This window comes from Oreochromis aureus, linkage group 15 (assembly GCF_013358895.1).
Source record: "Oreochromis aureus strain Israel breed Guangdong linkage group 15, ZZ_aureus, whole genome shotgun sequence".
In the NCBI taxonomy this organism is placed as follows: domain Eukaryota; kingdom Metazoa; phylum Chordata; class Actinopteri; order Cichliformes; family Cichlidae; genus Oreochromis; species Oreochromis aureus.
This window is the reverse complement of record NC_052956.1, coordinates 17,440,274-17,467,165: the sequence shown is the minus strand read 5'-3', so window position 1 is coordinate 17,467,165 and position 26,892 is coordinate 17,440,274. Positions and strand designations below refer to the sequence as shown.

Sequence of the window (26,892 nt, the reverse complement as noted above, 5' to 3'; positions counted from 1 at the left end):
ATAAAGCACACATTAATATTACTAAATTAGACTGCTGTTCACGTTCATTATAACCTGCATCACAACTAGGTCCTTCTCTAAAACAAAAAATAATGACTTGAAATATTAATCTTTTAAACTAAGACACTTTTCAAGCCCCACTGGCGGCCTATATTAAACGGTACTCTTGCGCCCTCACCGGTCAGTCATCGTAATAGATTTTGTTGATTGCACTTGTATGTATGTTGCTGTTGACGCTTTATTAAAGCTTCAGGTGGAAATGGCAGTCACTCGTGCAGCAGGTGTTTTCTCCAAGTTTGCAACAGGCAAATACCCTTTATTGTCAGGTATATTTAAAATCACTCATCTTTTGTTGTTTTTGTTGAAGGAAATTTATTTAATTTTTTTGTCGTTTTAATTTACTGTTTGTCGAATTTGTACTCGATGGTAGCATTTGACTTCAAGCTGTTAGCGGATAACTGAAAATATAATAACTCAGAATTTGCTTTTTTTTCTTGAAAAATTACTCAAGTTCTTAACCATCATAAAAACGTTGTAAAGGGAGATCTTTTTCACATGGAACTGTGGGTAAAACATTTTTAATTACATTAATTATTAAAAGCTGGCATATAATTAGATGATCTGCACTGACGTTAGTAACGCCTGTGTTTACTGTCTGTTGCAGTAAAAGGTTTAATGTTAGAGTTTTGAGTTTTTTGGTGATAACAGCATACAGGGCTGCAATACTAAGTTACTGTCTTAATGTCTGTGTTTCTGCTCAGTCACGACTAACTTTAGCAGGGTTGTATTAACTTGTTCTTTTCCTTATGTTAGGGGAAACTGGTTCTAGAGGGAAGTCAAGGGCCTCTCCTTTTTATTCAGGGGCACTCAAAATCTTATTGCCTCTTTCTGCTCGTAGGTCATGCCACACGGGTCCTCTCTGTATCATCACATTTGGCAGGTAAAGGGGGGTTTGATGATGATTGGTGCACCAAATACCCAAGAGTACACTCACATCACAAATTGATGGTTTACTAAAGAACCATCAGTTCTTTAGTAAAGGTTCAGCTGTATTAATTTAGTGTGGTCTGTGTCCCCCCAACATCCAGGTGCTATCGTAAACAAAAGTAATATTCATGTAGTGTTGACTCATTTAGATGAACTGTTTGCATACTTTAGTTCTTGTTAAAGATTAGCAAAACAGGTTTTTGCACAGCTGTTCTGCATACATTTATCTTTAAAATCTGCAATGTTCTTTCTTTCCTATCTTGTTATAGCTTGACTTGTTACTGCTTGTTATAGTTTAAGAGAATAATGTGAAACCATTGGTAACAATGTTGCTCCATTATGTTTCATTAGCATGTGCATGCACAGTACAGGCAAAACAAGGCTGGAGTGTTAAACCAAAGTCTTTCTACAAGCAAGTCCCATTCCTCAGAGGTCATATCAAAGTGGCTCTCAGTAATTATTTGGGCAGTTAATTTAGATAATACTTCAAAATAAATTTTAAATTCAGTGCTTAAGAACATGAAACTGTATTCATGGAATTGCCTAAATCTAATAAAACTGATTAAAAAGTTTAATGACTTGCCTGGAAGTAAAGTTTTATAAAAATGAAACTTAAGCGTTACAAAATTCTCACTTTTTTTGAGTAAAATATCGGCTTAAACAAGAAAATATTACTGTAATCGATCTCATTCTTTAATTGCTGTTTTCTCTATTTTAGCTTATAAACACATCAGCTTCGAGTACAAGGAAGATGTGGCTGTTATACGATTCAATGATCAGACATCAAAGGTGTGTGCGTCTGTTTGTGGATGTGAAACAGTGCACGTCTTAGAGAGAGATTAAGTTTGTAACAGTCCTGGCTACATGTTTCACTGTCGGAATGACATAATTTTGTTGTTTTGTGTGTGCAGGTGAACAAACAGTCTCTGCAGTTGCATGAGTTGGCTGACGTGTTGGGAGACATCTGGCTTTATAGATCTTCAAAAAGTGTCGTCCTCATTTCAGGCAAACCCGGCTGTTTCCTTGCTGGAGCAGATAACAAGTAGGCTTTTGAGGGCTTTCACAATCTCTGATGTGTGTGGTATATTCTGTGTTGCTTTTTGTTTTGTTTGTTTGTTTTGTAAGTGTAAAAGTACAAGTAAACCAGGACGTATTTTACGAAAAAAAGTCAATAAATGGATGAAATATAATATGTACTCTGCTTAATTGAAAAGTGAGTAATTTATCTTGATTTTCTTTCTCTGCTCTCAGTATGCTCCAGTCCTGTACAACAAGTGAGGAGGTCACCAGTCTCTGTGAGGAAGCTCAGAAGTTGTTTAGGAGAATCGAGCAGTCTCGTGTCCCCATTGTCGCCGCTATCCATGGCTCATGCCTGAGTCGAGGCCTTGAGGTACAACAGTTTGTGTCAAAATGCCAATTTGGCTTAAAATATGGGCAGTAACTCTCAGTTTTGTAACTTTTCTGTAGCTTGCAACAGCCTGCCACTACAGAATTGCCACGAAGAGTAAAGAAACAGTCCTGGGGACTCCAGAGGTCATGTTGGGACTGCTGCCTGGAGCAGGTGGCACTCAGAGACTACCTAAAATGGTATAAATGCACACACTCATATTAATCATTTCCTCAGTGAAAGTCTTGAAAGCAGTGCTGCAGTCTTGTGCTAGTGGCTACTGCAGTACACAGGAGTATAATAAGGTCAAGACTCTCACTTGGGCCAATACCAGCTCAGTGTCTTCAATTCTGCTTGTTGCACATGTTTAGGTGGGTCTCCTGGGAGCTTTTGACATGCTGCTGTCAGGCAAGAACATCACAGCAGACGAAGCCAAGAAGATGGGTCTAGTGGACCAGCTTGTGGACCCTCTGGGTATGTTATACGTGTGGCATTTCTTCAATGAATGTACTGTTTTTCTGTTGTAATCTTAAGGGAGAGGGTGGTGGGGAATTAAACTTTTTAGCAGCTCAAGATTGAGCATTCAATTAGTGACATGTTTCGTTTTTCTCTGTGCTTCTTTTATATTTATATTTCAGGTCCTGGTCTGAAGTCTCCAGAGGAACGAACGATGGAATACCTTGAGGAGGTTGCAGTGGGTGTTGCCAATGACTTGGCCAGCAAAAAGATTCCCCTTACTAGGGAAAAAAGCTTTAGACTGAGTGAGTGAACTCTTGTTCAGCCCAGTTGTCTTTATACCGCCAAGGATTTGTTCCATGAAATCGTTTCCAACTGGCTTGTTTTTTTCAGCCCCAGAGGTTGGGGCCAACAACTGCAGTTTCTTGAATGGCCACTTGAGGCCGACTCCAAAAGCAAGTCAATTCCCAAAGACTAAATTTCACAATGTTCGGCCATACAGCAGGAAAAAATGCCCACAGGTAGTATAAAAAATGTCTTTGGTCTCTTCAAAAAAAAAAATTACTAACACATTTCAAACCGGTGATTAACTCTTTCCCTCTTCAGAGGTTTCTGTCATATTTCAGGCCTGAACAAAATGAATGGGTGTGCATCAGAAGGTAGTCATAACCTCCCATGTACCCGTAATGACGAGTACGCTGCCTTACTAGCTCCCTTAGAAAAACCCGGAACCCATTTTAGTGGTTGTCAAACCACTTCTTTATTGATTTTACATTGAGGTGTCAAAAAATGCCATTGAGACTACAGAGGAGGTTGTCAAATTTCAGTTTTTATCATTTAACATTTTAACTGATAAACTGTCTGTTGTATCTTCTAATTGGCAAGTACCAGCTGTACACATTTCCACAACAAACAATGAAACCCTGTCACTGTAAACGTGTGTGTGGCTATGTGTGCAGAGCTGTGGGACGCAGTCATGGGCCTGGGTCCAGTGAGGAAGATGATCTACAGCACTATCACTAAAAGAGTCCAGAAACAAACTAAAAACCTCTACCCTGCTCCGTTCCAGATTATTGAGGTAAAGAGTTCACTTAAGGGTGAAGAACACATTAGCGCATGATGTTGCTGTTGAGTGTCTCATGCTGTCTTATTTTAATATGCAGTGTGTTAAAACTGGCATAGAGCAGGGCAGTGACGCAGGTTATCTGGCAGAAGCGCAGGTGAGTTGGACTAACAGAATTATTTTTTTCTCAGTCAGATGGATTTAAAAAAATCCTCGTGGCCTTTTGGTAGATGTCATACATGTGCTGCATTGTGACCATTGTGACCTTTGTGTTTTGCTGGGTTTTTTTTCTCTGTTTTGTTTTGTTTTTTCACTTTGTAGTTAGTGTTGGGAAAAGAGCAGAGTTTGGGTTTCAACAGGAACCTTCCTCATTCATTAAATGATGAATGTGGAGTGACAGACCCCTCTTACTAATGCCATTAGCATGTGCATAAAGCCCCATCACCAATGGACACCTTAGGCCTAAACAAGTCATGCCAAGAGCTTTGACAAAATGGCATTAATTGATGTCCCGGGAATGAGAATGGCCAGCTTAACAGTTTAAGCTTCTGGGTTTCATTGATGACTCTATAATCAAGTTTTTGGATTTGTTGTTGTTGTTGTTGTTGTTGTTGTTGTTGTTGTTTTTTTGTTGTTTTTTAAAGAGACTAATTGTATTTGTTAAATTCTTGTTTCTTTTAACCTTTACAGAGCTTTGGTAAGCTGGTGATGACTTCTGAATCCAAAGCTCTGATTGGACTTCACAATGGTCGTTTGTTGTGTAAGAAGAACCGATTTGGTCCCCCAGAAAAGGAAGTAAAGTAAGAACTGTAAATGGGTGATTTATGTTGCCATGCACATTTGCTGTGTGTATACATTTGCCTCAGCGATAACAGTAAGACACCTGTACAAAATGTTTGCAACAGAAAGCTGGCCATTCTGGGTGCAGGGCTAATGGGAGCAGGTATAGCACAGGTATCAGTAGATAAAGGCTTCACCACCATCCTAAAGGACACCACAGAGGATGCCATCAGCAAAGGATATGAAAAGGTTTATAAAAGGTAATATACACGCATTCTATTTTATTTATTTATTTTTTGAAAAATAAAAGTGGCTTTACAGTTCGAAGTATTTTTGTTTGTTTGTTTTTTCTCCTCAAAATGTTCTTGCTCTTCAGTTTCGACACCAAGGTGAAGAAGAAAGCCATGATATCATTTGAGCGTGACGCCATTATGTCCAATCTGTCGATTCAGACGGATTACTCTGGTTTTGAGTCTGCTGACATGGTGATAGAGGCTGTGTTTGAAGACCTCAACATTAAACATAAAGTCCTCAAGGAGGTGGAGGCAGTAAGTGCAGTTTTGCTGGAACTACTCTGTCTTTAACTGTTTTAGTTAGAGTTGGTTAAATTGACATTGATGTATTACAACAAATGGGCATCTAAGAACTTCTAAATTACTTTGGGCAAGAACGGGGGCGTTTTAGGATGAAGAACTATCGTGTTTGGAGAAATCTTGCCTTAATTTAGGTTTTAACTTGAGAAAATGCTCAGGCCAACCCAAAGTAACTGTTAAAAAACTTAGTGGGATTGATGTAGATGAAGCTTTCCTGTTCTTGTTTGGAGTTTCAATCACTTTTGAGAAGCTTTTGGTTGCACGCAGGTAGTAGTAGGTTATTATTATGGTAGCATAGCTATATTAGCTGTTTAACAGTTATTTTCTGTCTAAGACTTATTTGCATTAATAAGTAATCAGTGGCATGTGGAACGTGAATTCACTGGCTGACTATGGCTACCTTGGCTGCTACTGCCAACAAAAGTCAAGTCAGCAGGCTGCTTGGTGGTTTCCAGAATAATGTCCAGATAGCTAAAGTTATAAGGAAATGTACTCTTTTGTTTTTTTCCCCCAGGTTACCCCACCACACTTCATATTTGCAACCAACACCTCAGCTCTGCCCATCAGAGACATCGCTGCTGTCAGCAAACGCCCTGAAAAAGTCAGAAATGCTCCAACTTTTACTTTCAATACATCTTCAGTGTGTTACAACAGAACTGAGCACAATATAAATGATCCTGTTTGCTCAGTAATTAAAAAAAAAAATTTAATGTTGATTCATGCTTGCACAGTTGAGTTCTACCTTAATTTTCACTCAACTTTCTTGGTGATTATTATCCTGGCTTTAAAATAATGGCTTCTCAACATATTATTGAGAATCTTTATTTCCTGTGTGACGTTGTTTGACCCATTTGTATATGTGCCTGTCCAGGTGATTGGCATACACTATTTCTCCCCAGTGGACAAGATGCAACTGGTGGAGATTATCACCACAGATAAAACATCTAAGGACACGCTGGCTGCTGCTGTCAGTGTGGCCCTGAAACAGGGAAAGATTGTCATCACTGTCAAGGTGATGGCAACTCTGAAAGTGTTCTTCAACCAGTATTTCAGCCTATGTGAATCTTATTTTCATCTTAGTCATTTTGCTCATTATTCTGTTATATTTTGGTGCTTGTCTCCATCTTGTGCTGCTCTCTTTCTGCCTCGCAACCCACCAAACTACAGGATGGTCCGGGCTTTTACACCACGCGCTGCATGGGTTCCTTGTTTATGGAGTCTCTGAGACTTCTTCAGGTAATCAAAGACTTAAAAAAATAATAGTATTGCCAATTTTTCCCTGCTAAAGAAATGGTTGAGCATCAGGTCCCAGTAATTATTTAAAGCATTTATTTTTATCTTTTTACATTTGCTTTAAAATAACCCACATTTTGTTCCACAGGAAGGTGTGACGGCAACAAAGAGCGATTTCCTGGCAACAAGCTTTGGTTTTAATGTCGGACCTTTCGCAGTCACTGATGAAGTCGGTGTTGACATAGGATTTCATATTTCAGAGGTAATCTTTCGCTTACTGTGTAAGTATGCTTACTGGCAAAGAAACTATTTGGCTAACTCTTGGGGCATTTGCACTTTTTAACACAGCCCATGTTGATTTAGATTTTTGGGACAGATGGGATTTTGTATTCTGTGTTTATTGTTGGATTTAGATGCTGTGCAAAGCGTTCGGTTCCCGTTATGAGGGAGGAAGCCTGGAGATTGTCAAGACCATGGTGGAAAAAGGCCTCAAAGGTTAAAACCTTTTACTGTGAAATAGGGGCCTTATCAGTTGCTACTAATTTGTCATGCACTCATGCCTAGGGATTAGAATTGATGAGAATTTATCGATTCCGATTGCATTAGCGATATTACTTATTTTTACTAATTTGATTCTTTTATGGATTTTCATTCTGTTCTCTATGAGTCCGCTTTGAGAGTCATCACCACCTCAAAGCAGGATATCAAAGACATTAAATTTGTGCAAATGAACTGCATTTTGAGTGGTCAAATGTAAAATCTGTATCTCTCTCTTTATATATTTGTATAGCTTTCTCTCTATATATGCATCTCTATATGTCTCTTCTGGAAACAACCATCATCATCTGTATAATTTCTTTAACGAGATGGATGCTGGAGTGTGTTCCAATGAACAATGACTTCTTGGGCTGGAGCCTATCCCAGCTGTCTTAAGGCAAACTTATTCTTAACCCTTGATATTTTTTTAAAAAAAGGTGAATTTTTCTATAACAGGAATTTGCCTAAAATGGTGACTTAAAATAATCAAAAATGGATTTTTCTTGCTACCTGATTTCTAAAATCTAACCCTGAAAGGGCACAGGTTTCTAAGAGTCTGAGGAACACGTTTGAGGATCAGCTAACCATTCACACTTCCACAATTCCAATGCTTTATTTTTAAATTATAGGTTGTAAATCTGGAAAAGGATTCTTTCTCTATGGAAAGACGAAGAGTGTGAATCCTGAAGTAGAAGAAATTCTCAAGAACCATCAAGTGACTGCTCCCTCTGCAATGTAAGAAAACGGCCTCTCCTCAAATCTACTAATTGCCCTGTTCTGATCTGTCTCTCTGAAGTTATGTGTTTGTTGCAGTTCTTCAGAATACGACATGCAGTACCGGCTGCTGTCTCGCTGCATAAACGAGTCGTTAATGTGTCTCCAGGAGGGAATAATAGCAAGCCCTCTAGAAGGAGACATTGGAGCAGTGTTTGGATATGGGTTTCCTCCCATGCACGGTGGTATGTCTCCGACATTTGTATACTTTTGAACTAGATGTTTATATTAGTTAACTGATGGTTATCTATTGTGTTGGTGCTAATCGACCTTTTGTTATTCCTACATTTATCAGGTCCGTTCAGATTTGTTGACACATTTGGTGCAGATCGCCTTGTGAGCCTCATGAAACGTTTTGAGGATGTTTATGGAAACCAGTTTACACCCTGCCAGCTTCTACTAGACCACGCCAAAGACCCCAGCAAAAAGTTTTACGAATCATCCCCCTCCCTGCTTCAATACTAAAAACAACTTTGGACTAGTAGTCCCCCTTTGGTGTGTCTGAACTGTTAGGGCAGCAAATATGCCAGTTTGTCTGTTCTAAGTTCAAATAAGTGAACGTTAAGGGATTGCACTGATATGTCTTCTAATATCAAACTAAAGTAATCAACCTAAAATAATCCAAGGAAAGCGTTCAGAATAAGGATGCTAACAGAATGCTGTTAAAAAATAATTGTATAACTACTAACAAGATTTCTAGGAGACCAAATGGTCTGTTATAACTATTTACCAGCATTACAGATTTCAGCTTATGTCATTTATATAATCAGAAAATGATACTTTAATGTATTATGTGTTATGGCTCAACTGGCTGTGACCACACAAACTGTGGCTTTTTCTTTTCATCTTTTTGGGGTGTTGTTTTTTTTTTTTTTTTTTTTTAATACAAATTGTGATAATGTGTCCAACCTCACCTGACCTATGCTACATTAGCCATAACCCATGTTAGGCCCGCAACATGACCAAATGAAGCCCAGATGTTCCGGCTATCTGGATTCTATCTGGCACCAGTGTTAACTCAAACTCCCAACAACCAAAAAAAGTGAAGGTTGCATTAAAACATCAGGTGTCATTCGGTTTATTTTTTGATCTCTCCTTTATTTCTTCAGTGGCTTTGTAGTTACAAGATTGCAGAGTAGATCAGTATTACATGAGTGTAGTAGATCAGAGTGAAACTCCTTTTGAAACTTGACTTCAGCTTTTGCCCTGGCTGAAACCCATCAAATCTGGGGATAATAGTAAAAAAATTACAGGTAGTGATTCACAACAACATAAATTGCATTGTCAGTCATCTGGATCATTTGGATGATCTTGCTTTGTGATTGCCCTCAGTGTAGCCAGTTATATTACAATGCTGTCATCAGGATACACCCCTAAAATAGAACATACAGGTAAGAGCAGAGATCTAGTTTGGGGCCGGGGGGCATCTGCCCCTCTCTCAGCAGATTTGTACATTAGCAGATTTCTTCAATGGCTCAGTAACACAAATATCTAATCAACCACATGACAGCAACTTAGTGTATTTATGCATGTAAACATGGCAAAGATGACCTCCTGAACTTCAAATTGAGCATCAGAATGTGGAGGGAAGGTGATTAAAGTGACTCTAAATGTGGCATGACTTTTAGTGCCAGATGGGCTGGTTTGGGTATTTCAGAAACTGCTGATCTATCGGGATTTTTGCCACACAACCATCTCTAGGATTTACAGAGTAGTATTTTTTTTTTTTAAAAAGGGGAAAATACCTACTAAGTAGCAGTTGCCTTGTTTGGTGCCAGAGGTCCAAGAACAACCAGAATGCTGACAGGAAACCAACAGTAACTCACGTAACAACTCATTACAACCAAAGTACGCAGAAGAAAACCCCTGAACGCACAACAAGTTGAACTTCTAAGCAGATAGGCTACAGCAGCTGAAAACCACACTAGGTGTCAGCTAAAATGAAACCGAGGCCACAGTTAATATGGGCTCACCAAAATTGGATAACCAAAGACTGAAAAAACTCTGCCTGAATCTCAGTTTCCGCTGTGACATTCAGATGGCAGGGTCAGAATTTGCATAAACATGAAAGCATGAATCTATCCTGGCTCATAACAACTTCTCAGGCTCCTGCTGGTGGTGTAATGGTGTAGGGGATAACCTTAATATCAACTAAGCATCACTTAAATGCCACAACCGCACAGTAACATTGCTGACCATGTCTATGCCTTTATGGGCACAGTGTATCAATCTGATGGCTAATTCCAACAGGATAGAAATTTCAAACTGTGGTTTTTGAACACACAGTTTGCTGTATTCAGATGGCATTTTTGGGATGTGGTGAGCCAGTGTTTCCAGCAATTTGTTGAATCTATGCTACAAAGAATTAATACTTCTGAATACCAAGGTGTAACTAAGGAAGCAGCCATCAAGTATATGAAAGCCAACCATCGTTAGGCCTCTTAGAAAACATCTCATTTTTAATGCTCTAAGAAGAGAAACTGAAGTGTTGTGTTTATTCTCATTTTTCTGACTCAGTGATTTTAGGTAGAATTTTTTTTGTTTCTTTATTATACATTTTTATGTGAATTTCTTTTTAATTCATTGAACAAGCTTCACAGCTGTTCCGTCCAACACTTAACTAACTTGTGCTTTTTTATGGTATGTAGAAAAGCAAAGAGTAGCTGTGTTAACTTATTAAAAAATTTGACTGCTTTCATTATCAGTGTCTAATGTCTGCTATCTGAAGATGAGGTTTGTGCTGATAACCTCAAGCTCGGCCAGGTGGAGAAAGTTCAATGAAGAATTGTCCCCTGTCTCTCTCTGTTGCTTTTCTGTCTTTATTTTAGGTCATCTGCAGATCTTACAAGAGATTATAATAGAAACAAAGCACTCACAGATGGATCGAAAACAGTGGGTGAAAAAGGCAGCAAAGGTAGTGGCAGAAATATAAGCATTTCAAGATAACTGAGTGGTGACAATTACTGATATTGTAGGACTTTGATCAATCTATGTGGATGAGAAATCTGAGGTACACTTACAACTCCATTTCTGAGTTTTACTATAACACTCATAGTTACCTTTAAAGGGACTTAATAAAAATATCATCCCTCCAGAAGCATAGACTGACCTGTACCCCAAAAAATCAGTACCAAAACCTCAGTAATTTTGTCAATGACTGCTCAGAGGTCTGATATTTTTTATATTTTCCTCATTCTTCTTTTGAAGGTAGTTTTAATTTACAGCTTTGTCTCATCTCCTAACAACCTCCCACTTTATCTGTGCCAATTACATTCCACTGAAACTCAGTGAAACATATCTTTGAAGGATGTTTAAATGACCTGTATAGGGTCAAAACGTTACAATTCCTTATATTACCTTGACCCTAACCCTTGAAATTAATTTAACACTTAGTGATGACTAAATAAAGTGTCTAAAAAGTGCTGAAATTCTGTTCATTCGTCAAATTTCATTTAAGATAAAATGATAGAAATTTCCCCTGCATATCAAATTCTAAGTAGAATGGTGTGAACGCCACACATTGTTTAAATCAGACTTTAAGTTCCAAAGAGGGCACTTTTATCCTGGAGCTCTCTGTTGTAGCCATTTGTTAGTAAACTAGTGCCAGACTGTGATTCAGACAGGAAACATGTCAGTCTGACTTTAAGCATTAGAGCCAGTCAAGTGTCAATTCTACAGTTTGACCACAGTGTGGCGTAGTTTCCTTCAGTTTCATTCATTGGGCTCAGCAGCCAGTTGGTCACAGTGGAAGGCACATTCAGGGAGGCTCAGCAGCCAACAGGCACATTCTCAGGACAGTGTGTATATTAGATTTTGGGCCTCCAGCCCTGTATGAATTGCGTGATCTTGGTCACATGGAGTCGGCTCAGGTGAAAGTCATGTGACAAGATATCTTCAGTCAGCTGCACCAGGAGGCTGCCATCGATTCGCTCCCTTTGGAACACGGACACCGCTGCCTCTGATAGGCCAATAAACCGCAGGCAAGCTGAGACTTCCTCCAATGACAGAGCAGACAGGTCAGCGGGAGGTCGCCAGGTAGGGTCAGGCGGCGGGGACAACCCCTCAGTGACGCCTGTTGATGTCCCACCACCCTCTGCGCCTCTGGAAGAATCTGTTGTGGAATTGGGAGCAGGCTCAGGCGAGGGGCAAGGGGACTGGCGGTTGAAGGGGTTCAACGCCCCAAAGGGAGCAAATCGACTCTGTGGGGGTGGCGGCCTGAGTCGAAGTCCAGAGGAAGTGAAGGAATCCACCCATGGTTCCGCCCAGGTGGCTTGTGCAGGCTGAGGATTTGCTGTGTTGTCTGTAGGGATGCCAGAGACAGGCTCAGGACTAGTAGGGTTAGGGGCAGAGCAGTCACCCCAAGAGCACGGGTAACAGTAGAGGGAGGCATCGGGAGAGGGGGAGCAACTGGGACAAGACAGAGAAAATGGAAATGTGTCATGTAAAAGATTTTGAAAATATTAGCTACATATCATATTTACAAAAGTATTTAAATGACCATATTTCAAGTTCCAGCAGCTACATGCTGAAAAATTCTCCTTAGCTTGCTGTCAATTCATAAAAAATGTATCATTCCTTATATCGTCTATTTATAGAACAAGCAAACAATCAATAGGGAGCTTCATATTGTAAAATGTCATTGCTTTCTGTGCTTCTGTCAGTTTAGATTAGATAACCTTCCCATACTTTCTTTCCATATACAGTATAATCTTCTTTAAAGGGCAAGAACGGGAAATCTGTAAGCAGTAACCTTTCAGAGCTGAAAAATGCAGCCAAAAAAAAAAAGACTTCCCTGCATGTTGGTGACTTATCAGACAAATATTATTGCTTGCTGTCAGGTTGGTTGCACTAAGGAAAAAAAAATCTAAACTTGAGACTTGAAAATAGAAGTCCACAAACTAATGGGTGTCTACATCCATATCTTTTGGACATTTTTCATTGTAATTTGCAATTTATTTGGAAACAGCCATTGCAGTAGCTCTGTTTGAAGCTACAGTATTTGGACTCTTGCAGTAGTTTGGAGCTGGAAGACTTCATTCTCTCCCTGTTCGTGTAATCAATCATGTCAAGCAGTGAAACCAGAAAAGGCTTTCAATCCTCTCAAAAATTATACCAGTATGTCAAAATAAGGATTTACGCATTACGGGTTTTATACTGTACCTGTCCTGTAGTCCAGAGGAGTAAAAGGAGATGTTTGGTCTCGGGGAGGTGGAAGTTTTGGGGAAGCGAGGTGGAACAGGAGGGCTGGGAGTTGGACTGGAGATGGAGCCTCCTTTGGAGCAACGAGGGGGAACTGGAGGGGCGATCAAATAGCGACACTCCTCTCTCACCTACAAGCACAAACCACACACACAGAAACATAAGCATAACAATAACACACACAACAGCCAAATAAAAAAAGGTTAACTCTTAAAAATAGACTTCTCAGGAGGCTTTGTGCAAGTGTGTGCGAGCGTGTGTGTGTGTGCGACACATAGTAAATGTCAAACTTTGTGACCTTTACAATTCAAACAAATTCCTTACACACAGTAGCAGCATCTAGACACACACACACACACACACACACACAGTGTCTTGGCAGGCTAAATATCAGGAGAACGCTATTTGTGACAGGGTATAATCCAGTTGCAGAGGAGACATCAACACCCACACAAACCTTTCTGTTCTGCTGCCCTCACTTTAAAAGGAAAAAAAAGTCCAAAACAAAAGCATGAAAATATGCCCCTTACAAACAACATACACGGTTACACATGGACACCATTGCCTGGGAAGACTCTTAGAAATGTGAAACAGCTCAGTTGGTAAAACAACATCGTTTTCAATATGACACCATTTCCTCTTTAAAAAGACAAGAAAAAAGAGATTATTTAATTTATGGAAGTGCTGGTCGACCCCCAGCTTTAAGGTCAACATTAGAGCTGTACAGAAAATACATTACGATATTAAAAATGAACCTTTTGCAGGGGTCCCCAATCCCAGTCCACGAGGGCCGGTGTCCCTGCAGGTTTTAGATGTGTCTGTGATCCATCACAGCTGATTTAAATGGATAAATTACCTCCTCAACATGTCTTGGAGTTTTCCAGAGGCCTGGTAATGAACTAATCATGTGATTCAGGTGTGTTGACCCAGGGTGAGATCTAAAACCTGCAGGGACACCGGCCCTCGTGGACTGGGATTGGGGACCCCTGCTTTATAGTATACATAAAGCCTGACTTGCACCAATTTGAGTGTTAAAATTCTAGTAAATGTAATTATACATCATGTAATGCACGTTATACATTTCATTATGCACTACAAAAGGAATATTTTAAGGAAAGTGCATTTTTGCTGTACAGCAGCATTTAGGGGAAAACTGGAGGTGATTAATTTGTAATCAGTAGAACAACAGTTAGTTGGTCTCAGCAAAAGCAAAAGTAAAAAATACCACAAATTCACAAAAATGTACAAAGAAAGCTAACATTATGTCACCTGCAATGCTTATTTGCTGAAAAATCTTCCGAGGTATGACCTTCTCAGAGTTTTCTGTAACTCAATGTCACGCCAAACCGTGGGAACTCTCCCATTAAAGTCTCATTGACTTTAATGGGAGATTTCCTGGCTCCAAATGGGAACTTGAAGGGGTGACTATGCATGGAAGTATGATCAGTCCATGTACAGTAAAAGTAATGAGTCTGTCTTACTGTATTAGTCACACATCTTTGAATTTCTCTGTTATTTAAAGACAGAAAATCAATGACACATGCTAGCTTAGGAAGGAGTTATTTTCAGACTTATGATTTTTTCCCATTTTTTTTCTTCTGGTCTCGTCAAGTTAATTCACATAATAATCCAAGTAGTCCTTATAATATTAAAAAACTGAAATGCTCCATATGTTTAAGAAATTATTCCTAGGAGGTGTAGTGCTGATTTATAGCAATCACATTAAAAAGCTCCAGCAGTCTTAATAGCTTTAGCTTTGGGTTCAATTCATTAGAAATAACCAGCCGCAACCTAAAAACCACTAATGAGGGAAGTGAACGACAGCACTGATTCTCTCTGGTTCTGCTTGGAAATCCTGGGTCCTTACATTGATGGAGATAAGTGGACACATACAACCAACCCAGGTCAATAACAGCTCCCATGGCAATGTGGAACTGATGATACTGGTTTCTCCTAAAAGAACAATCCTCCCCGAAACACTGCAAAAACTCCTCGAGAACATGGAAAAAATACAAAGACACTGACTGGTTATCCAGATATGACAGATCCCAATCTGAGCTGTGGAATGTGCCAGAACATTCCCAGAGGATCCACTACCTTTGTTCTAGGACACCTTAAGGGATCCCATGTCTATGGAGAAACAGGTTAGAGCCATTCTGGCAGCACAAATAGGCTTACACAAAACTGTGTATGTGGTTTTTATGTTGTGGCTGACAAGCTTATGTATCTCTATCTATCTATGTATGTCTCTATGTGCTATAAGAGTAAGGGTGGTGTATTGCAGCATTTCCAGTCAGTGTGCATTACAGTCAGTGTGTGCTTGTATTTGCGTTGAGTGTATCAGTGGGGTTTAAAAGCTGTTGTGTATGAATAATTCAAGGCAGCCATCCTGACTTTTAACAGCCGGATGCTACTGTGGACAGATAAGAAGGATGACAGACTGAAGAACGAAAGGATGGATGGGAGGCAAGGACTGCAACTCACAGCATCAGATTTTGGAGGTACAGGTGGCGGGGTAGATACTCTTGTCACCACGGTACCAAGAGAACCGTCCAGCGAGGAAGATGAATGGAAGGATATGAGGTTTGGTTCCTTTCCTAAGCCCTCTGCATTTTGATTGGTCCAGAGTTCCTCATAAGGGATTTCCTCATTGGTCCTCATTTCACCCTCAGTCCACTCAGGAGTCACATACTCCCTCTCCTCACCTGGCCCCTCCCCTAGCCGCTCTCCAAGGGAGTCCCTGCAGCGCTGAGATACGCTGTCTGAGACTCCACCAACATACCCGCACATTGAGAGACGCTGCAGTGCCGGTGCCAATGAGTCCTGGCCCGACACACACATGCGAGAGCGCCGTGGGCTCACACACTCCTCAGTCATACACTCCAATTCTGGCCGAGTTTCTCTAACAGCACGAGAGTAGGCATCTGGGTCAAACGCATGTCGCAGAAGAAGGCTCTCCAATGCTGCTTTGTGCACGGAGGCCTCGGCCACATTAAACCGGGGCATGCAACGCAGCAACAAAAAGTGGGAGGGGGACACTTCCTGATGGCGGAGAACCATGCAGAGCACCACCGTCTTGCTGACTATGTTGAGCAGCTTGTAGCGGTGGCCCTCTCGTACTGCGTGACGGTCGTAGGGGTTTCGTGGTGGCCTCGACGGCACAGACACATTGACGGGGAGGCGGACTCTCTCGATGATGCTGCGCACCGTGTGCTCCCCCCCCAGCATGCCTTGCTCCAGGGGGGAGCGTGTGCAGAAGCGTCCACGGCAGCCAAAGGGCAAACTGACACTTTGATTGGTGCGATGGTTCATGCAGACCAGGCAGGGCGTTTTACCTGAAGAGACAAAGAAGATATTTAGGAGTTTACGGGTGGATCAGTCCTAACAGAACAATAATACAATTTTAACTTTTTTAAAAATTTCTATGTTTGATCCACAAATCCACAGAAAAATCATAATCACATGCACTAATCAGCCACAGTATTCAATGTGAAGTGAATACCTTTGATCTTCTTGTTACAGCACAATGTTCTGCTGGGAAACTTTGGGTTCTGGCTTTCATGTCAATGTTATTTTCACATGCGCCACCAAATACCACCCCCTCCCACCCACCAATAGCAACAGGATATCTTCAACACAAGTGACCTCCACTAGCAGGACAATGTGCCCAGCCACACTGTAAAAAATGCTCGAGAATGGCTCTAGGACCACACAAAGAGTCCAATGTGTTCACTGCCGGGTCTGGACTCCAAAGATCCCAATCCGCAGGACTCATCGAGGCCCTACCTTGCAATCCACAGGACCCATAAGATCTTCTGCCAACGAACAGCCCCAGGGAACCTGTGTCCATGCTGCGACAGGTCAAAGCTGTCTTTTGCGGCATGAAGGACACCTAAACAATATTAGGCAGGAGGCTTAAATGTTGCGGCTGACTGGTATTCTTCAGAAAAAAGGAATGAACTTCAGTCACCTTCAGTTCTGCCAGTGCTTTTGTTTTCCTCGTTCTCGTGTGCATGTGCTATGACCGAAACGGGACTTTATAACTTTACAGCTCGATAGTTCAGCCTGACTTACTTCTGGGAGTCTTTCCTAGTCGTCTAAGGAGCGCGCTCAGTCCCGTCTTTTCCTTTGAGGGAGTGGCACAAAGAAGCTCTGCTTTCCCCATGAGCGACAGCTCATCTCCAGCCTGCAGAGTGAAACTGTAGGGCTCACTGTCTTCACTAAATTCCCCTGAAACAACCTGCAACACAGACATGCATGCATATGTGTATAAGATATTGCATGACTCAGGGATTAATTACTATAAAAATACCTGTTGTGGTTAGTTAACTACCTGTAGTTAAAAGCCACTCCCCATCCATGGACCTTTTTTTTGGACCAAATTCTTGTCAGCCAATCATGGCCTCGAAAAAAGAAGACTATATCTAAATTTGGTTAAACAAAAGTGAAAAGTCCTCTTTTGAGGCTATTGCGGAAAACTTCAATGCAACTAGATTTCACCCACCATTTCATGTTTCACACCTAGTTTTTGTTTCAGTAATACAAACATCCTTGCCTTTGTTTTTTCATTTGTTATAACATATTTGGTTATGAAATGACTGTGATCAGACAGCCACACTTCAAGCATCCACTTCGAGTGCACAGAGTCTGAGGAGGTTGCAGAAATGTTGAGAAGGAAGAGTGTCCTTTCACTTTTCAAACACCTTAAAAGAAGGCTTTTCACCTTTCAGTTTTAACCAAATCTTAATGTTGTTTAGATTTCATTAAAGCTGTCTTTATTGTTTATTCAGTGTCTGTTTGCTTTCTTTTAAACAAGTTTTTCCTGTGGTGGTAAATAGGGCAAAGCTGAACTGGAAATTCATTATAGGCGTGCCTTACTTTGACACTGAAAGTGATCGTCTCCATGACAAAAACTCGGTCTGGAAAGGCACCAGCAACCTCCTCCACACTGGAGAAATACTGGACTGGATCCCTGACGTCCCGGTCTTCATCCAGCAACTTGAATTTGCCTATAGAGAAGATCGGTGTGATACAGGAGGAAAGAAAGGGATGAACAGAGGCGAAGGAAGTGAGAGAGAGGACAGAAGAAGATGATGTTTAGAGATGGGAGAAGAGAAAAAGGGAAAAGAGGTAGGAAGAGAAGAGTGGAAGGGGAGAGCAAGTTAGGAAAAAGCCAGAGGCAGGGAAAAAGTGGGTGAAAAGTTCCTTTTCGGCTGCCTATAGTTTCCCTATAAAAGCACCCATACATCTGCAGCAGAGGAATATAAAGACACCTCGGTGACCTATGACCTGGCACCAGCTCTTTCCCAATCGACAGCCGACTGGGTTGCTATGGTAACCAATAAAGGACCCCCATTCTCACGCAGAGCAGAGACACATCACCATGGAGACACTTACACATACACTGTCACGCACACACACAAACTCATCCCTCTCTCTCTTTGACTCTTTCTGTCCCTCGCTCATCCCCTCGTCTGTAAATCTTTCACCCTCATGAACTCAAGTTTTGTGCTGTTGAAGCTGTAAATATTTTTTTTTTACCTTTTTGCCTCTTTTCAACATTGAAAAGAGTCATTTAACAGCCCGCAAACCAAACCAACATTGTTCAAAGGACATTTTAAATGCTTTACTCCTGTTTGCCAGTTTATCAGACTGCAATTGAACGACTACAGCCTTTCGAGGATCCTCCTTCTTTTCACAGAGTCAAAGAGTTTTTTAATGGACAAGAGAAGTTTTTTTGCTTTGGTTTTTTTTTTTTTTTTTGGTCTGGTAGACAGAGTAGAATACCAAACTCCACCATCACCTACGCCAGAAGCTCTCTCATTCTCTTTTTCTTCCACCCCCCACTTCTCAATTCAAAATGAGCCCCTAGGATAAGGAGCTTCCACCCACCTAACAATACCAGCAAAATCCCACTTTTCAACACAACCCACCACCCCCTCAAAGAGTAGGAGTTGGAAATGAAACAAGGTTTACCACCAACCTAAACAAAGCCCTGCTCAATTCTGGAAATTTATATTTAGTCAAAAGTGAGATTCCAAATGTCGCTGATAGGCAACAGAACAGAGATGTGACATCATATTAAAAAGCTGCTCTTGCTATATGAGAAAAGCGGGCTGGTACTTGTAAAGGCTTCCACATAAGGCTTTTGGCCACTGGGTCCACCTTACGAGGGTGGTTGTAGCCCCAGTTGCTTCCCTTAATCCCATTCATGATAAGTGATCATTCAGCTTTTCTGTCCTCTGTCATCCCAGCCTCTCAGCGATGGGTAGACGAGGATGCAGACAGGCAGGGAGGAGAAGAAGGAGGGAGGCATCCTGTTGTCCATCCCCAGGGGGAAACCTATATTGCACTCATCCTACGCTTATTTAGACTTCCTGTATGAAGTCATCACACAGACATTAGCTCATCACAGACGACGGCCTGTGATTCCAAAACAACTCATCTAACATATTTAAAGGGACACAAAAGTAGTGCTAAAAGGATGCGTTCATATAAATGTGTCTTTTTCGTATCTGTTGGAATGCATCATTAAGTAAAGAGGATGTCAGGCCGATGATTTGCTTCAGGATCACCTATTTGATTTCATCACATAAAAAACACTCTTTGATTACGAACACACTTTTTCACAATTGCAAACTGATTAGACACAAATAAGAAACAACTATATTTATTGCAAACAAACAAACAAAACAAGTAAAGTCAAAGATTACAGCCAGAAAAGGGCACTGAAAGAATTATGGAGCTGCAGCCTTCTATCTTTAAAGCTGGACAGATACTCCTTTTTAATTAAATCTTGGAAGCACACAGCATGTTTTAATCAGCTTTTCTCCATGGCCAGAACTTTTATGTTCGCACTGCACGGATGAGCTGACTGGCCACAACAAGGGCCCTAAACCCACTGAATGTAAGCATGGGACTATTGGTTGAGTTTGTCCATTGTTGCTGTGTTTAGTGTAGTGAAGAAGAGAGAGGGGCAACATTACTTTGTGCAATTCTGGCAAGAGGAAAAGAGAAAAATAGAGGGTCACAGACAGCTGGAAGAAGCAGACAATACAGTCTGTTTGTTGTCTGTTGATTTTTGTCAGAGGTCTGCCTAAGACTACAGTGTAAAGTCAAGTCATATAAAAGACTGTCTGCTGATTATTCAAGCAATTAATTGAGGGCTGTTACCCGCTGGGAGTGTGAACATAAAAGAACAACTCACTTTCCCAGATCCTGAAATACCACTTTTTGAGCTTACAAGAGGCTATACAGATCTTTCCTGTTTATACTGATAATACCCAAAAAGTTCTACATGAAAACAGATATAATCAGAAAAGTTGGAAAAAATAACCAATGCTAATGAACAATGCCATTAAGTTTAAAAAATCTGCATATCTCACACTCTTTTTAAAGGGGACCAATTATGCTAATTTTCATCTGCATAGATTTATTTATTTATATATCTAGGAGTCTACTAGAGCAGCTTTAAACAGTCAGTCCAAAATAATTCCTAATTATCCTTTAATGAGCCTTGCACCTCCTTAGTTATGACTATAGGAAGGATATCCCCTCTCCATGACATCATGCAGAGCCAAGAGTAAAAAGAAAAAGCCTGAGCTGAGTCTGAAGCCGGAGCTCTTTGGCTCACAGGACTTGTACATAAGCTGACCTTATTAATTGAATATTTCACCATCTTTAATAAGCATTCATGAATATAAGAATAAAGTGAAAGCTTTCCTTTATTGTGCTTATTATAATTTATAGCTTTCAATCTAATCTCAACACTAAACCAATAAAATAAGTTTAAAAAAACAGAAACTGAATAAATTAGTGAATCTTTGTTACCTTTATTGGGCATTCTTTATTTACTATTCTACTTGGTAGTATATATATTTGCTATTTTATTACTTCTTGTGTTTTTAATCTCTGGGAAATACTAGCTGTCACGTGTTTCAGATATGAAATGCTGAATGATCTCAACATACTCCCCCCTCCCAGCCAAATGTTCTCTCTCTCTTCCGAAAAGGAGCCTGAGAGGTGGTGGTAGCGTGAGGTGACATCAGCACTCCATCAGTGGAGGAAGCAATGGAGAGGAGGCATTAAGATCCAGTTACACCGAGAATAATGTGACTGGGTTGAGAGTCGGAACAATGGGATGGTGGGGATGAGCTCCGGTGAGGTCATCCTGGCTAGACTCATTCAGCAGGAAGACGCGAGTCAATGGACAACTGGAGTCAGACAAGGTCACATGGTACACGAGTGAATGTGTGAATGAAGGTGGTAGTAGAAGATGCGCTCATCTGCACATTAAGAGTTTAAAGTACGCAACTCCTCCGTAAAGGGATTCTATTATGCTTTTATTCATTTCCTGTCTGTTACAAGGCAGATGATCATATTAAAGATAGGACAAGTTTTATATTGCATAATGAGGGACAAAAGCTAAGGTTTAAGTAAACTCGTTTAGAGTTTTTCTACTTTTGGATCTGTATAATATCAGAGTGCGTGGATGTCCATAATATGGCCACCTCAGGATCAAGGCTCTGAATGTGAAAAGATGACCCCCGACTATCTCTCTTTTAAACATTCTGTTTGTGAGGGGCAACCAATCAGATAAAGAGTTGTCTTGAAAGGGGGAGGAGCTAAAATTCAGGGGAATGTTTGGTGTATTTCAGGTTGTTTTTATTTTTTTGAACAAGAGTGTGAACTGTCCTGAATGAACTGGAGCATCCGCAATTCTATTATTAATTATGTATTACCTCACATTAATAAGGAGTGGTTTTTACTGACATAACACACAAAGAAGGGAAGTCTCCAATCAACCCTGGAGGGAGGAGTTGGGGAGGGTCATTATTAATATAAATTCAATTAGTTTATGACAATTATGTGAAACTTTTTTATTTCTTGATAGATGTAGGAAAAAACTACTGAGCACTGTGCTTGAAGCTGTTCTTAAGTAGAAATACAGCTGCACAATTTATCCCTAGAGCATGCTGACAAACTGTGTTGTGTCAAACACAGGTTGCAGTCATAGTGAGTATTGTGCAAAAGTCTTGAGACACCTGTCTTTTTTTTTAAATACAGGTATGTTTTTACTTGATTGGCAATAATGTGTTTGTAATTACTATCATGCTGAAAAATGAAGCTGTTGCCAATCGGATGCTTTGCAGATGGTATTCGATGGTGGCTCAAAATCTGATTGTGCTTTCCTTCATTCATAATTCCGTCAATTTTGACAAGATGCTGAACAACACTGATTGAAATGCAGCCCAAAACCAGGACAGAGACATCATGTTTTACAGATGGTTGTAGACAATCTTTGTTGCATGCTCCTGACCTCCTCCACTCTCCACAAGTTTGGATTCATCACTCCATAAGATCTGTTGCCACTGATTTTCAGTCCAGTTCTTTTCTTAACCTTTTCTCCCTGTTTCCCTTCTAAGAATGGCTTCTTGACCGCCACCCTTCCACCGAGACCATTTCTGATGAGGCTTCAGCAAACAGTAGACTGTCCAGATGCACATCTCAGGTCCCAAGTCAGGTGTTTGCTAGATTTTTTTCCTATTTCTCATGGACATGACTTTCAGGAGTGGTTCATCTGCTATAATTTTTCCTGGTGTGTGCAGGCATACTGTACACACCATGCTATGATATGCCAAATTTTCAGCTAGCAGTACTTTGATAATAACCTTGTTAGTGCAAAATTGCTATTTTATATCTCTCAAAATCTGCTATCTGTAGAATTTTGCATAGATATAACTGAAGAAACTGTAACAAATAATGCATCTTGGTGACAGGCTTTGCTAAGTTGTCTGTTATGTGTAGACACAACACTGGTCCATTCGTGTTGAGGTGCCTTCTGATGTTTGAATGATTCATAGGTCAGTGATAAGTGGCTTAACAAACAAAAGAATTCTCAGGAAATAGCCAGCTACAAGGAAGAGACTGACAATGAGTGAAAAATAGCCAATTTCCAAAGAAAAGCTTTGAAAAATCTTCAGAAAGCCTGAAGAACTACTGCTCGAGACAACTTTAAAAGATGAGAACAAAGTTAAAATAGGACTTGAGACTCAAGACTTTTGCACAGTACTGTATATTGAACAGCTTAATATACAGTACTGTATATTAAGCTTAATTAAATCTTAACACTTTAATTAAATGGTATTATAAGATTTGAAGGAACAACACAAAGAAAATAACACATTGAACTTTCAGCTTATTGAGCCACAGCTATTTTGTTTGTAGATGCTTTCAGAGAAAAAGAATCATTCTGTAGAAATTCTTGACCTGTTTTTTACTCCTGCAGCAAATGAACATTTTAGGGAAAATCTATATATTTAGGACAAAGGTTTTCTCCCCGCTGATGCATAAAAGCAAAGTGTATGTGCAGATGCATGCTCACCCTGATACTGCAGAGGGATGTCAATTTTGGGACCAATTACATAGTGACCCTCCTCTAAGCTGTGGGCCGTCACTGTGGTCCACTGACGGCAGGAGTGTAAGAGCACCACATCGTCCTCTGACAGACCCTCCACACATTCACCTGCAGCAAACAAACACACACTCAGAAAGGAATAGGCAAATAGTGTGCAAGTCTCAGGTTTCTCAATTCTAAGGTCACACTTAGTAACTCAGCAGTGGAAAACATTAAAACACCCTCGTAAAAAGCACACATAATTACCACAATCAGTGATGGATCACCCCCCGCTAACCTACTCATCAGGACCCTGCTATGCAACTGGCAACCTACAATTACACAGCCCCCATACACATACACACAAACACACAAACAGGGCAATCCGGCTTTCACAAGAGCTGTGTAGCACAGTGGCATTGATTTCTGCTGATAGCACAGCAGTACAATTCAATCACGCAACACAATGTTACTCCCAAGCCTTTGAGTCAAACAATCATGTTGATAGATGGCTGACTATAAACACAGAAAAGGATACTAGGAAGAAATAAAGCACATTATCCACTGAAACAATGTTAGCTTTCTTCAGGAAGTTTTGCTCATTCCAATGCAATGCTTCTCTGTCTCATATCGCTCTTGCCTGAGGATGTAGCAATTCTCTGTTATCTTAACATTTCTCTCTGTTCAAAACCTCCATGTTTGGGCCACTGTTTTGTTTTAAACTTTGATTTTTGCACCTAGGTATTTCTTTAGTTGGGAGGGAGCTTTGAAAGGGTCTGTGATAAATGCCTTTTTGTAGTTTTCTGGAAAGATTTTTTAAACAAAAATTCACATCCTTTCAATTTAGGAGAAGTGTTATATCCATTTATTTTTTTTCTAGGTTCTGAGACAAACCCACAAACACTTCCACTACTAGCCACTCTGATATATTCTAAGGGGGTCAGACAGGTTGAAAATTTTCCTTGTGTAGCCTCAATGCAGTCAGTTGGGCGGCTATTTAATTTGCAGTCTGCAGCGTTCATATTGCAGCCCATCACACTCAATTACATCTTTACCCACTCTTGCCGGAGAACACGCACACACACATATACACACCATATGGATAAACACTGTAGTTGTTTGTTGACGCTGCCCTGAAAAGGAGCTGTCATCATGCCCTGCTGTAAATAACTAACTACCATCTGGGTTGGCTGGATATACAAACGTGGAGGCATCACGAGTGGGGTAACTACAGTGCAGTTAATAAACACCTACGAGAGGTCTCTCTATGCGATGTTCAGGCGCGCTGCCGGGAGTAAGGTGCGTAATTTTTCCGGGACTGTAACACGGCTTCGGGTGCGCGCTTTTGTGCAGCAGGGAAACTTGGAGGCTTTTTTTCTTCTCCAGAGTCACTTCTCGTTAGTATTCACTACATTCGCCGACAGATTACAGCATTTGCATATGAATAGAATTGAGCAGCACTTCAACAGCACAACAGATACTTTGTTGCTTTCCGGGCCTCGCTGGGACTGGAACAACTTTGGCCACGACACCCGTCGCCCGTTTCCAAATTAAAGACACCGAATCTGGTGAAGGTGAACGTGAAGGATCACGCTAGCAGCGAAAAACATGAGAAATTAATAGAAAACTTGACACTAACGTTTGAGCGCATCTTGCTCGGGTCAGTGAACTGGTGCGGCACGGGGACTTGAGGTGCAGCGAGTGTATCAAGGTGGCCAGTCTGAACCAAAATATTAACGGAAATACCATCAGATTGGTTTCAAAGTAAGAGCAAGAACCTGGCACTGGCGACTGGGGTCAACGATAAAACCTATTAACTCTTAATCCCGTATTACCATTGATGTGTGTACTTATTTATTTATTTTTGTGACAGGGACATGAGCTACGTAACAAAGATAGAATATACTGAACATATAAATGAAAGCGTATGTTGAACATGTAATGACAGAAAACATATCCTGTAATTTGTAGTGCCCTAAGTTTAGAGAAGTTTACTGTAATCGCATTTTAATATTATCAGAGCAGTAAAACACATTTTTATTTATCCGGTTTTTATTTAAAAGCCAATGTTTTTCTTTCAATTTCATTTATTTTAATCTGCTCTATTGCACGCATCTATACAAAACATCTGCCTAAATTAAAGAGTAATTCAATTCGTTCTGCTCATAGATTTGTTGGTTTTGCTCAAGTTAGCTGCTTACAGTTTTTTGCATTTCAAGTTTTCCCCCTTTTACTAAACGCGCTGACAAATGTGAACATTTATTTTGAAAGTTGAACCGGAAAAGGTAATTTTTCTGCCGACCTTGATGCCATTAAAGCTCTCCACACGTTCTCCATTAAATTTGGACACTTGTTTAAACCCCAGCGCCCGTTGTACTCTGAAGCTTCCCACAAACACATTTTATTTATATTTTCACCTTTTTCCTCATTTCCCGCTCATACAACCATACTCACCTCGCTAGTGTCACGGTTACGATAATTATAGTGATAAGGAGCGTCAGAGTTAACTAACAACAGTTGGCAAAAGAATTCAACAAGGTGGTAAAAAGTTTCTTATGGTCGTGTCGGAGATAAAATCACCCAGTGAAGCAGGTTTCTGTCTCTTACCGTGGGCCAGGCGGACCAGAGTGGGCAGACGGAACTTGCTGACCACCGCGTCCAGCGGCAGCGCCAACGGGCTCCAAGTGATCTCCGACAGGCTCGCCGACAACTTCTCCATCCTCGCGGGTCATCACGCTACCGGAGATAACGGTGATGATGGTGGCGAAGATGGTGATGGCGTTGGTGGTGATGACAGCGATGGACTGGAGAAAGGTGACGGTGACGGTGGTGGTATAATGGCAAAGAGTTTCGCCATGTTTGAATGTAGGAGAGAGGGAGCGGAGTCACAGTCGGTGCGCTCGAGAGGAGAGAGGGGGAGGGAGGGAGCCCTCTCTCGTTCACTCTCCCCCTCTATCAGCCACTGTTTGTCCACCACCACCCTCAGATATATACAAGTGAATCCGAAACCCAGTCAAACTAGTAGTAGGACTCAAAATGATCAGAAAGAAGGTGAAATGACGCACCGATGTCCCCTCTGACTGTCCTGGTTTGTAACTTGCTCGTGTTTTTCCACTTTATTTATTGCATCACTTTGTCCGCTGAGGTTAAACTGTGTAGGTGGTACATGATGTTAGAAGCAGGGACCTTTGGCATGCATTAGGTCTGGTTTTTGTCAGCTGCAGATTCATTTTCAATACCCAAAAGCCTTTGGCCACAGATAGACCTCATCCACAGCCTGTCATTTACTGTAATGATATACACTCCCTTGGCATCTCGTTGGGCACATCTGTCTTAAAATAATATAGTCTAATTCAGCAGCACTGCAGTAACTACCGCCATCATCAAGGCTGTGGGGTTCAGTATTGTTGTAATAGTCTCCTAGAGTTTGCTTGTATGTTAACTGCAGCACAAACCTCCAAAATGGTCATAGCGTTGAGTCAAAAAA

At 40.8% G+C, this 26,892-nt stretch overlaps 2 protein-coding genes across 5 annotated transcripts; one reads left to right on the top strand and one right to left on the bottom strand.

Annotated features, from left to right (window-relative positions):
* The first annotated feature begins 201 nt into the window (after positions 1–201).
* On the top strand, positions 202–10,504 carry hadhaa (hydroxyacyl-CoA dehydrogenase trifunctional multienzyme complex subunit alpha a). 2 transcript variants are annotated; one of them, XM_031728220.2, is made up of 21 exons: positions 202–326; positions 899–940; positions 1,706–1,776; positions 1,899–2,029; positions 2,239–2,377; positions 2,455–2,574; positions 2,746–2,848; positions 3,013–3,135; positions 3,790–3,908; positions 3,994–4,050; positions 4,584–4,693; positions 4,799–4,933; positions 5,050–5,221; positions 5,781–5,867; positions 6,138–6,278; positions 6,434–6,502; positions 6,648–6,761; positions 6,913–6,994; positions 7,666–7,771; positions 7,850–7,995; positions 8,106–10,504. In XM_031728220.2, the coding sequence occupies exons 1-21, from the start codon at positions 218–220 to the stop codon at positions 8,273–8,275; spliced, it is 2,346 nt and encodes a 781-aa protein (XP_031584080.2). In that variant the 5' UTR covers positions 202–217; the 3' UTR covers positions 8,276–10,504. The 2 variants fall into 2 exon arrangements, 1 of the variants encoding a protein (XP_031584080.2); XR_005608509.1 differs by lacking the exons at positions 6,913–6,994; positions 8,106–10,504 and having other exon boundaries at positions 7,850–7,991.
* Positions 8,672–26,308, bottom strand: gareml (GRB2 associated, regulator of MAPK1-like). Of its 3 annotated transcripts, none has more exons than XM_039599472.1 (7): positions 26,013–26,308; positions 23,394–23,534; positions 17,888–18,018; positions 17,084–17,249; positions 15,494–16,344; positions 12,971–13,140; positions 8,672–12,217 (listed from the first exon to the last, which is right to left on the bottom strand). In XM_039599472.1, exons 1-7 carry the CDS (start codon positions 26,122–26,124, stop codon positions 11,617–11,619), a joined length of 2,172 nt encoding a protein of 723 aa, XP_039455406.1. In that variant the 5' UTR covers positions 26,125–26,308; the 3' UTR covers positions 8,672–11,616. The 3 variants fall into 3 exon arrangements, with proteins under 3 accessions (XP_039455406.1, XP_039455407.1, XP_039455408.1); XM_039599473.1 differs by lacking the exon at positions 26,013–26,308 and adding an exon at positions 25,045–25,144; XM_039599474.1 differs by lacking the exon at positions 26,013–26,308 and adding an exon at positions 24,501–24,609.
* Between the last annotated feature and the right edge of the window lie 584 nt (positions 26,309–26,892).

Bases quoted from the DNA above. Each gene is read 5' to 3' on its own strand.
- gareml (XM_039599472.1), bottom strand. From the start codon at position 26,124: ATGGAGAAGTTGTCGGCGAGCCTGTCGGAGATCACTTGGAGCCCGTTG. The intron at 13,141-15,493 runs GTGAGTTGCAGT...TTGTGCTTGTAG, and splicing joins TACCTCCAAAATCTGATGCT to GTGAGAGAGGAGTGTCGCTA. The intron at 12,218-12,970 runs GTACAGTATAAA...GTCTTGTCCCAG, and splicing joins TCCTCTGGACTACAGGACAG to TTGCTCCCCCTCTCCCGATG.
- hadhaa (XM_031728220.2), top strand. From the start codon at position 218: ATGTATGTTGCTGTTGACGCTTTATTAAAGCTTCAGGTGGAAATGGCA. The intron at 941-1,705 runs GTAAAGGGGGGT...TCTCTATTTTAG, and splicing joins TGTATCATCACATTTGGCAG to CTTATAAACACATCAGCTTC. The intron at 5,222-5,780 runs GTAAGTGCAGTT...TTTTTCCCCCAG, and splicing joins TCCTCAAGGAGGTGGAGGCA to GTTACCCCACCACACTTCAT.